This window comes from Euphorbia lathyris, chromosome 10, assembly GCF_963576675.1.
Source record: "Euphorbia lathyris chromosome 10, ddEupLath1.1, whole genome shotgun sequence".
Classification (NCBI taxonomy): Eukaryota; Viridiplantae; Streptophyta; class Magnoliopsida; order Malpighiales; family Euphorbiaceae; genus Euphorbia; species Euphorbia lathyris.
Window position 1 is genome coordinate 59177975 of NC_088919.1, and position 11951 is coordinate 59189925.

General features: G+C 35.8%; 2 protein-coding genes across 2 annotated transcripts; one reads left to right on the forward strand and one right to left on the reverse strand.

Annotated features, from left to right (window-relative positions):
* Positions 1-284: 284 nt before the first annotated feature.
* Positions 285-8563, forward strand: LOC136208836 (polyadenylation and cleavage factor homolog 4). Its single transcript, XM_066000092.1, has 7 exons — positions 285-1065; positions 1733-1834; positions 3244-3501; positions 3948-4073; positions 4149-4610; positions 5280-7193; positions 8320-8563. Exons 1-7 carry the CDS (start codon positions 679-681, stop codon positions 8332-8334), a joined length of 3264 nt encoding a protein of 1087 aa, XP_065856164.1. The 5' UTR covers positions 285-678; the 3' UTR covers positions 8335-8563.
* A 2070-nt stretch (positions 8564-10633) lies between these two features.
* On the reverse strand, positions 10634-11282 carry LOC136208837 (putative phytosulfokines 6). The gene is made up of 3 exons (XM_066000093.1): positions 11079-11282; positions 10946-11007; positions 10634-10851 (listed from the first exon to the last, which is right to left on the reverse strand). Exons 1-3 carry the CDS (start codon positions 11158-11160, stop codon positions 10741-10743), a joined length of 255 nt encoding a protein of 84 aa, XP_065856165.1. The 5' UTR covers positions 11161-11282; the 3' UTR covers positions 10634-10740.
* Between the last annotated feature and the right edge of the window lie 669 nt (positions 11283-11951).

Below are 11951 nucleotides of genomic sequence, written 5' to 3' on the forward strand. Positions count from 1 at the left end.
ATAAAACCCGACCTAAAACGACATGCCGCCAAAGGAAGGAAGGGGAAAAGGCTTAATGAATCCTCCGATAATTTTTTTTTAAAAAAATATGTCCGAAATCACGGGTTCCGCCTTCGATGTGAAAAGTTACTGTATATAGCAGCTGACTGATTAAACTAATTATAATTATGATGTAACATACCCTTATTTATTCGGATGTGAACAAAGCTTAGCTCATCAAGCGAAAGGTGAGGCCCAGCCCATCACCGAAACAGATGCAGTTGTAAAAATCAATAAAAAAGGAAAGTCCCTCCCTTGCGATTTGCCTCAGCGCTCGTTGTCTCAAGATACGAGCTTCATCTTCACTCTCTTCTCTATTTCCTCACTTCCCCCCTTTCTTCTTATCTTTGTAACGATTCTGATACTTCCAATTTTTCAGTCTTTTTTTTTTGTTAATTATTTCCCCTATGTACTTTATCAGCATCTAATTGTATGTTATTTTTCTCTTTGTAAAAGACAGGGCTAGGGTTTTATCTTAATTTCGTTTTTGATTGTTCCAGCTTCTGATAGTTGTATTTGCTTGTTTATTTGTTTTTCTTATCAGATTTATTGGTTGGGTATTGTTGATTATTTTATTTCTATGTAATAAGGAATGGATTCAGATTGGGGATTAGGGTTTTGAATTTGTACTTTTTTTGTATGGTAATGGAAATGGAGAGTACACGTAGATCCTTCGATAGATCAAGAGAACCAGGTCTGAAGAAACCACGATTGGCCAATGAGCAACCAAACCCTAATGGACGCCCTTTCCCTCAGAGATCATCCGTAGCATTACCACCAGCGGCTGCTGCGAGATACAGGGTTAATAGTGATGGAGACGGAGAGAGTAACGATGCCAGCCGTGGAGGAGGCGCTTATCAGCCGCAGTCACAACAGTATCACGAGCTTGTGAGCCAGTACAAGACTGCTATTGCGGAGCTGACTTTCAATTCGAAGCCGATTATCACTAACTTGACTATAATAGCTGGCGAGAATCTTCACGCAGCCAAGGCAATTGCAGCTACTGTCTGCAATAATATTCTCGAGGTGATCCCTCAGTTTTGATTCTGTTTTGGTTATGGCGCCCGATTGTTGCTTGAATTAAACTGTAAAGTAGATGATTCTATTACTCAAAAGAAATGAGGGGTAGTTGTCTTGCTTGTGATATAGTTGATATAAGAGTGTAATTACAGATTAATGATAAGTTTTGAGATCGAGCACCTCTTACATCATGTTTTCTCCATTTATTGTTATGGTGTTTGTGTGAATTATCTTGATCACTAACAAGGTTGATGGGATGATTCTTCCCTCTTGCTTATTCCCACATGTTCATTTTGATGACTTTTGTTGTGTGCTCCAATCCCATCAATTAGCCAATAAATTGAGTTTGTGAAGTTTTTAATATTACTATCGACTGGTGATGTGATGATCTAATTTAGCCAACAAATTTGCACATGAACATATTATTCTGGAGTGGATCTTGAGAAGTCGATACATGGTGTTATTTACATCAGGCCTTGGGTCATTTCTTCTAATAATTATTTTGAAAGCAAAGACATCTCTAATTGTTCCTTATTCCTGCCAACAAAAAGAAAAGTTAATGATTGTAATTTGCATTGCAGTTGTATTACTCTGCCTGATTTGCAAAATAACAACTTTTTCTCTATGGTTTTACATTTCTAGGCCATTAATTTGATGATAAAATAACTTGCAGGTTCCCAGCGATCAAAAGCTTCCATCGCTTTATCTTCTAGACAGCATTGTAAAGAATATTGGGAGAGATTACATAAAATACTTTGCCTCCAGACTACCGGAGGTTAGATTTTTGTTCTAGCATTGAATGATACTCATTGTGTTTAGAAAGGATTTTTATGTAGTTGAAAGAATTATGTGAAATAGAGATCCGAAACCAGAACTTTTGCAATATAAATGGATTGCATTCCATCTCGCTCTCTTTAAAAAAAAATTTGTTTGGTCATTTACCAATCAGGTGCATTTCTAGGTATGATTGTTATCAGTCTCTAACCCATATACCAGTACCACATGGAAAGTTTTTGCTTGGTTCATTTTAGTTTTCATAATTAAATTGTTCAGTCTCATGTGTTTTCCTTTATCAATTCACTTTTTACTTTATTAGAGGTTATTTAAATTCAAGTCCTGTTGGAAATATTCATATCTTAATTTGTTGAGAACATAATTATTAATGGCACGTCTATGGTGCATGGCGCACAAGGCTCCATGCTTAGCGCCTTAACACCCTCAATTGCGGGTGCAGTCACCATGGCGCTTGCCAAGTGTGCCATTGGGCGCCGACACAGTGGTAGAGGTACGCCATGGCTCGCCTTTGTGACATATGTGCAGTTTTAGGGTTTTTTAAAGTATTTAATTTAGGTGTAATGTTCACCCTTGGATTAGACACATCTAAGGGTGCTAAAGAAGCAAAAAAAAAAAAAAAAAAAAAAAGCTGTCAAAGGGAGAGAATTGTGGTTCAGTTAGTAGGTCTGCTGGAGTTGAAGAATGTGCTAATAGCACTAGACGAGTAGGAAAAATGGCTAAAGTATCATCTTCTAGTGCTCGAGGAAAATCTTCAGCAGTTCTTCGAGATGAGTAAGAAGAAACTGATTTTGTTGATGAGGATGAAGAGGACCGGTTTCTTGAACAAGTGTTTGATGATGTTTTAGATGAGGAGTGATAGTTATGAATGATGAGTGGTGAATTTGGATAGTTTTGATGAGGAGTGGCTGTTAGTCAACTTAGGATTTACTATTTAGTTGAGCAATTGAACTTTAGATTTTGAATATGGGGTTTATTGCAAGTTAGAATTTACTTGTGATTAAGAATATTGTCATGGTTCAGTATTCATTGCACTTTTATTTTTGAATTTATCAATCTTATAATTTAAGAATTTTCATTTAGACTTTTATAAATTTTAGTTTTGTTAGTGCGCCTTGTGTCGCTCAGGCGCCTGCCATCGCCGTGCGCCATGCGGCAAGGCTCCAGGACCCCCTTGCGCTTAAGTGCGGCAGTGTGCCTTTAATAACCATGGTTGAGAAGTAAAGCCAATAAAAGCCGGAATTCAATGAACTGAACTAGCTTCCTGCTCAACTGCAGCTATGTATCAGTCCTTCCACATACTGAGTATTTCTTCACATAAGCAATGGTCGATCTATATTCTTCCACTTACCCTGTGTTATTATTTGGTAATGGTTGCTTTCTGCAATTTAGGTATTTTGCAAGGCCTATAGGCAGGTTGAACCTCCTGTGCACCAAAGTATGCGGCATCTTTTTGGAACTTGGAAAGGAGTCTTCCCTCCACAGTCACTTCAGTTGATAGAGAAGGAACTTGGCTTTGCTTCTGCTGTGAATGGTTCATCTGCTGGTGCTGCAACATCTAGGCCTGAATCTCAGTCACGGCGTCCACAAAACAGCATTCATGTTAACCCGAAGTATTTGGAAATTCAGCGTCTTCAGCAGTCTAGCAGAGTAAGTGAATTCATCAATCAGGGCTGGTATGATTGCTTCTAAACATCTGAGAGGCTACATTAATCAATTGATGCCTTATATTTAGTTTTAGTTTCTATGTAAACAACTGGTGAGGTGCTTCTGTTTGGGAGTTATTGAAGAAGTTCATCAGTGATTGTGAATTATCATAGTATAATCTCTTTGCTACTCTGAATATGCAGCAGTGCAGTGACTTGGCAATACTGTAAACTAAGAACCTCTATGGCCTTCCCAGAAAAATATTTCCTGTGATCTTGTTACAATTTGGTTGTCAGATGATGCATTAGCCTATAATGTATTGTGTTGTAGAAATTTTATTTTAGATTGTCGGTGATTGATCATTGTATTATTCATTGGTCGAGAGCTGTTTTTTGTCTGATAAATGTTATTCTATTTATAGATTTTTCTTTTGTTTTTATGTGATGAAGGCAAAAGGAATGGCAAATGATCTGACTGTTTCCATGGCCAACCCAATTGATGATGTGGAGAGGCCTGAGAGAACATCTAATATTGTTGCTGGACGCCCTTGGGTTGATCCTTCACTTAAAATGCCTGTATGTGGTTCTTTTCTGTTCCTGTTTGCATTAACGTCATGATACTGTCAGGTTATGATATATACTTATTTTCAGAATATTCCACGTTCTCATAGAGAAGCACTAAGTGAACCTGTTCATGAGAAGAAAATTCCTGCTGTCTATGGAGATACTGAATACAATTCTGACATCCCAAGAAACTCAGGCTCAGGTATTGGAAGAACTGGTGGAAGAGTTGCTGAGCAAGGACATGAAAAATTGTGGTATGGAGCAGGTAACAGTGCTGGAGAACCAATATCTGGTCAAAGGAATGGTTTCGGTATAAAGCATGGAATTCAAAATTATTCAACATCCAAGTCTAGCAATATTGATTTGCACCTTCAGTCAACACAGAACAGTGCGAGTAAAAGCAACAGTGCACTGACTACTAGCTGGAAAAACTCTGAGGAAGAAGAGTTCATGTGGGATATGCACTCTCGATTATCAGATCAGGATGCAGCCAATCTCTCTATCAACTCTAAAAAAGAACACTGGACTCATGATGGTTTGGAGAAATTGGTAAGACTCGATGATTAAGAACCTATGATTTTGTAAAAGAACTTTGATGTTTCCCATTTGTTGTGGCTTTAGACAAACGGTTGCAACCAATTTCATTGTGAGTTTATGACCTGTTATAGATTATTGTAAATGATATAAAAACTGATAATGCATGCAATGAACAACATTGATCTGTGGCTGAACTGCATGGTTATGAGGTAAATATGTGGTTGAAGACTTCAAATTATTTTTTATAAAATGTATGCCTTTTCATCTAAGAAGTGTATTCAATTATTTCTGAAGAAGTTTTACTTCTAATTTGCGTGCATAAATAAACTCATAAAAATCTGTGACTATATATTATCATGTATTTTTCAACTTTTCTGAAAACCAACTGTTAAATTTATTAACCATAGCTTCTTAACTTCATTGTTAATTATGCAGTGATTTTATGCATTTATCCCAGCTATGTAGTCTTAGTTCCTTCAACGAAATTCAGAGAACTCGTTTTGGTGGCAGAAAATGGGTTCACATCCCTTTTGATATAGCCATGTTTTGATCTCGTGTAATATGGTTATAGATGTCTTTGTTCACAGTAGATATGATCAACTCTTATACTGATCATTTATCAATCAACGTAGTCCATGTTAGGATTGATTTTTTTCTCATTATACTTTTTTCTACCTGCAGGAGTTCGAGAATCAACTCAGAAAACCACAAACTGGACATGAGGCTGTATCAGGGTTTGATAGAGAAACTTCATCTGAGCCACTATCCATTGAGCATAAAGAACAAGTTTCTTTCGGGCGCCGTTTGTCTACACCATGGCGATTGAAGGAGTCGCTCCAAACAGATGGGGTAACAGCTTCTGGTAATTCTATTACTAACACTAGTAGTGAAATGGAGGGCTATTCTGCCGCTCTTGGTACGTTGCCTATGAGTGGAAGCTCTTCCTTGTCTAGAGTGACCCCTAGACAACATATGGGGAAGCTGGGCTCCGGCCTTTTGGTGAACTCATCTTCAGGGTCCACTGGAACCTTGGGGCAGCCAAGAATTCAATCTCTAGGAGTTACATCACCTTCTGGACAGTCACCTCTGCACCAAAAACCACCCTCACCTTCCTTTCCAGGCCGTTATCCACGTCAACAAGTGCAAAAGTCATCTGAGCAGGAGTTCCCGCAATCACTATCCCATCCTCAGCTTGATTATAAGGCACACCAAATGTCAAGTAATTTGGTGCATCCAAATAGCCGGCTGGTTAGCTCACAAAAGTTGCACCTTGAAGACTTACCAACATCATCATCTCTCACACAATCTTTTCCTCCAAGCCGACAGTATCCCTTTCCTCAGCCACGGCAAGCAGACCCCCAAAAGCCTGAACGCTCTAGTCAGATTCAAAATCCTAATTTAACACCAGTTTCTAAGATTGGTACTCCATCAACCTTGGTAAGTTCGGACCATTCAACTTCATTTATTGCAGAAACCTCAGAGCAATCAAGCACAAGTAGTTTGCTGGCTGCTGTTATGAAAAGTGGTATCCTGGCTAATATAACCACTGCTGGCCTTCCAAGCCAAACTTCGCAGGAAGTTGGACGAGTGGCTTCTGAGTCTAGCATTCAGCCTCCGCTTCCAAGTGGACCTCCTCCAAAAGTTAAATCTTCTGGGAAACGGGTAACATCAGCATCAACTCCTGTGGCAGTAGAGAACAAATCAGTTACCTTAAATCTTTCTCAGAAGGAAGAAGAGAAACCACCACTTCTTCCTGGTGCTCCACCTTCATCTGTACAAACTTCAAATGCAGTGGATAAAGCCCCAAACCCTATATCAAATCTTTTGAGTTCACTAGTTGCCAAGGGTTTGATATCAGCTTCCAAGTCTGAGTCACCATCTCCTTTGTCAACACAGATAACTATTAAATCAGAAAAAAAGAACCCTAGTGTTGCTAAACCAAGCCCTGCACTGATTTCTGCTCTTCCAATTCCTTCTACCATTCCAAATTCATCAACCTCAGACAAACTAAAACTATCTTTGTCCAAAGTTGATATGGTGCCACAACACACTCAATCAGAAATTAAAGGTGTCATCGGATTGGAATTTAAGTCAGATGTACTTCGAGAATTACATCCGCCTGTGATAAATGCACTATTTGATGATCTTCTGCATCACTGCAGTATTTGTGGCCTTCAACTTAAGCTGAAAGAAAGACTTGATAGACACATGGAGTGGCACGCTTGGAGGAAGCCAGAGCCAGATGGTACAATTAGGGTTACCAGGAGATGGTATGCAGATTCAGAGGACTGGCTTTCTGGAAAGGCAGGATTTCCATTTGAAATTGAATCTTCTGTTGTCATGGATGAAGATGAACCTATGGTTCCAGCAGATGAAAATCAATGTGTGTGTATTATTTGTGGTGAGTTGTTTGAAGATTATTATAGTAAAAAAAGGAAGAAATGGATGTTCAAAGCGGCAGTTAATTTGCCACTTCCTTCAAGGGATGGCGGCATAGAACCTACAACTGAGAACGGTGAGGGTCCCCTTGTGCACGTGAATTGCATATCAGAAAGTTCAATTTCTGACTTGGGACTGGCAAGTAGTATTAAAATGGTACGCTCTTACATTTAGAGGAAATTTCCAATCCTATGATCTCTTACCTCCTACATATAATATTTTGTCCCTCCAGCTAGATAGTATATCGAACTGATTTGCTAATACTTGTTGATCCAACATATGCATTTCCTTAATTTGTGTAGCTTCTGTGGAGTGCTAGATTTCGTTGCTTGATTCCTCGAATTTCGAATAATGGCTGTACTTCCAGAATCTTCTAATCTACATTAGTGATTGAGTAGCTTTATTTAGAAGGGTAGAATACAACCATGACCCTAGAACTACAGTACTATTAAAGTTGTGGTCCTTGAACTTCATTTCATGACATATAATACTTGAACCTTACATCATACCTAACATTGAAGTCCAAATCAAAGAAAATCCGTTAAAAAATTAACGAAATTATGATCTGAACAAGTTTGATTACATCATTGATTCTCTTTCTTTTACTAAATTATGATCAAATACTTATCTTCAGGTCATCATTTCGTTAATTTTTCACAGTTTTCTATGATTTGGACTTCAATATTAGTATGATGTGAAGTTCACAGACTTGCACATCATGAAGTGAAATTAGGGGCCATAATGTTAGTAGCACTATAGTTCAGGGTCATGAATGTAGTATACCCTTATTTAGAATGACAAAGGTTTAGTTATTAATTTGATTATTGTCTTGCAATTTTCTTTTAGTTTGGGAATAAAGGCCTATTTGACCCTATGATATCCAAAATCTTGTCTTTTGACTATGATATCATTTGGTAACGTTTGACTCCTGAGATGACATTTAGCCCATTTTGGATGAAAAGTTAGATGATTTGTTAATTCTTGCCACATGACACAATTTTGGACGCATGATATGTACATATGGCAATTGTTTTAATTTTTTTTCCCACATAAACTTAATATGTGGATAAGTAAGAAAAAAAATATTTCCTTATTTATCCATGTATTAAGTCTATATGGAAAAAAAAATTAAAACAATTTTCATGTGTACGTGTCACATGTCAAAAATTTGTCAGGAGCATCCCGTTTCTCATTAATTTAGTTTTCATGCACTAGTTGTGTTATCACTGTCCTTTGTTTGCCTTCATTTCTCCTTGTTGATGGAAAATTGTACTCTTGGTAGGAAAAGGATGGATGATGCCTCTCTGGTTTGAAAATGAGACCCTGAAAACTGATTGGAAGGTAGAAGTTGACTGGGGAAATTTCAGGAGTAAGTTTTGTTATGTTAATGCTCTTATGATGTTAAATTTTTGTTGTACATCGAAAAAGCGGTGCGAGATTGATCCGTCTTGTAATTTTTCCCGCTTTTCTTTTTCACTTTTATCCCATAGAAAATACATATAAAATGGCAGGTAATTTGCAGATCCTTTCTTGGCTGATATGGTTGGTGTGTAGTTTTTTTTCTTTCATATGTTTCTTCTGTTTCGCTCTTCAATTACTGAAGCGAGTCTCTGCACTTCGATGCCAGCAACAATAATAAGGAAAAGCATATCCCGACCTTATCACGATTCGCAATTCAGCTTCGCATTTTTCATACAAGGAACTTGTAATCAGTAGAGTAAATGCAGCTGTCGCGATCTTTTATATTTATTTTGTTTTTCTATTTATATTATATTGTTTTCCTTGTTTGGATATCCGGTGTGGTTATTATTGCATTGTTTCTTATATATAAGACACAAAAGTATATAGTATGTGTTTGTTTTATATGAGTAACATTTTTATTAGCCTTGATACATTATACATCGTGAGTGTTCTGTGTTTAACCAAATAATCTGATTGATTTTCTGAATTTTGAAGATGTCTCGTTAGCTTTTTCAATTTGCTTAAAGTGAAGTTCTATTTGGCAAAACAAAGTTGAGTTTTGGACAAGTTGAAGTTATTATCATTTTAAGTTCGCGCGTTAATATACTACTTTAAGCGATTCGGCCAGTCAATACGTCATTTTTAATCAAGTTTAATACTTATGCGTTATTATTAGCATTAATAGACTACTTTAAGCACTATTTTAAGCAAGTTCAGCTGGTTACTGCGTTAGCCGGTCAAAACGTTATTTCAAGCTAAGTTCAATACTTACAATTTCAGTGGATAAGAATGAAAAAAGACATTTTCTTTTTCTTTGTCACACGTCTAAAGCTTCACTCCACATCAATGTGAAAGTTAGTGGGATTCTTTTACTAGTTTTATTTTTTTGTTAAGCAATCATATTCCGTTTCTCCTTTATTCCCTTTTCTTTCTTTCCTTTCTTTTTCTCTTTGGATATATTCTTTGTACTTTAGAACAATTAGTCCTAAAGTGAATTTATCATCCGCACATATAAAATAACTTTTTTTTTTTTTAATTCAACATTTATTAAGTGTGCAATTTCAAACTTAATTAAAGGAAAAAATGAGAGAATTTTCTTTTAGGCAGGACATCCATTTGGCTTTTAGAATTAAAACTTCAAAGTCAATTAAAATTTTAAACTATCAAAATCATCAATTGGGTCTCTGAATTAAGTAAAAATCATTAATTGAGTCTCCATTATATCCTAAAATCAGAAATTGTGACTATTTGATATGTATTGTAATGAACTATGTGTGGATCAAAATGAGTTCGGGAAAGAGAGTCTGAAGCTATTCAATCAAATAATTTTTTTATGAGGCATCAATTGATGATTTTTGATTAGTTTGTATAGAATTTCATGTTCTGGGCATCATGTAACATTCAGGCTTGAAATTGGACATTAATGAAAGATATCATCTTCTATCAATTAGGTTTGAAATTGTATAAGGGCATGTTTGTTTTAGCTCTGTTGCTGTTTACGATTACGGTTTGCTGTTGGAAAAAACCGATTTTCTAAATAAATAGAAATTCTCAGCTCTTGTAAGAGGCTACTTCTTATGTGTAAAAGGCAAACCTGAAGTTATTTAACCAAACATCTAAAACTCTATTTTAGAATGAAAAGGTAAACCGAAGCAACCAAACATCCCTAAATATTGGATTTATATTAAGTTTAAGATTACGGCGCCTTCTATGGTTACTTTGTTTTTGACAAAGTAAGCCTTACTTGGTTATTTTCACCATTGGATGATGAAGTGTAAAATTCATCCAATGGTAAAAACACACAAAGTAAAGCCTACTTTGTCAAAAACAAAGTAAGTATAACCATCCAATAGTAAAAACACACAAAGTAAAGCTTACTTTGTTTTTGACAAAGTAAGCATAGCCATGGCCTTTACATTAAGATTATACTCCTATTTTGTAAATTGACACAAGTCCTGCTCTGCCTAAATTCCCAAGATAACCAAAGGAGTTCAAAATCACCGACGTCGAATAAAAACAAAACGTCCGATGAAGATTCCTTTTTTGTTTTCTTAATCACGAATTCGAATAGTTAATTAGAACTATAATCAGATTATCATATAATAATAAAATAAACTAATATGAACAACTATATCTCCCACCCAAAGGGTATCTATCTGTTTCATAACTTGTTCCCTTACATAATTATTGAAGAAAAAAGAAACATCATTTCATAAAAAACAGACATCATATCTATCTATCTTTAAGGCTTCTTATGGCTTTGGGTATAAATATAATCCAAATGAGCTTCTGCTACCATCCTCCTTTTCAAGCATTCTTCATCTCCCCCTTCACATCCCTCTAATCCCATCAGCTAAAAAAAAAAAAAAAAAACCCAATCATCAATTAATCAACAGAGCAACTTAAAAAATTAAAACCCTTTTCCCCAAATTAAAAAAGATTCATACTTGGGAGAAATCTTGAGTCAGCTGAGTGATCTCATCATCATCCTTGTTCATCTTTTTATCATCTGTAAAAATGGCGAACTTATGAGATCAAGAAAAAAAAAATTGAAAAAGAAAAAAAAAATGATTGGGTTACCTTGAAGAAGACGAGCAGAAGATACAAGTGAGGATAAAATTAGAAGAGAAATCAAGAGACAGAAAAAAGAGTTTTTCTTCATTTTGGTTTAATTTTATGTGCAGAAGATAGAGAGAGAGAGAGATGAGAGGGATGAAATTGAGAAAGTTTAGGGTAAAAGGCGGCTATTTATAGGGGTATAGAGGAGGAGGGGGGAAGGTAAAAGGTCCCCCTAAAAAAGGGTTTTGAGGGCTTTGATTTATATCTTAGGATATGATAGGATTTTATCAAAAAATAATAATAAAGAAAAAGGATATGATAGGATAGGTTTAGTCACATGTATAAGGCAGTTCCAACTTACTTAAAACACTACTATGTCTATGTGGATCTTTACCAACTTTTTCCTTAATGGTCTTTTACTTTTCTATTCCAACTATCATGTTACCAAATTCATTTTTATTACTATTTATAAAAATAGTTCAATGTATTTGAGGTTTAGTAGAGAGCTTTTCAACTGTCAAATGCAAGCAGGAGATGTCTAACCAAACACTTATAACTCTGCCTTTTAAAGTGAAAAGTCAAATAAGAAGTGAAAAATAGATAGCCGGATACCTACAACTCTGCCTTTTAAAGTGAAAAGACAAATAGGAGGTGAAAAATAGATAGTCAAACACCCCTTAAGTGACTTTAGTTTTGACTAGTAAATCTAATAATAATAGCTTTTGAGTTGCTTTAAAAGTTTTAATTAACAGTGATGTTATGTTTAAAAAAACTAATTTTAAAAAAGTTGGTTTTATAAGTCTTTTCAACTGGCTTATTGTTCTTTTTAAGGACATTTTTACTTCTAATTATTATCCTTTAACCCTAAATAAAAACTTTATCATGTCCTTATAT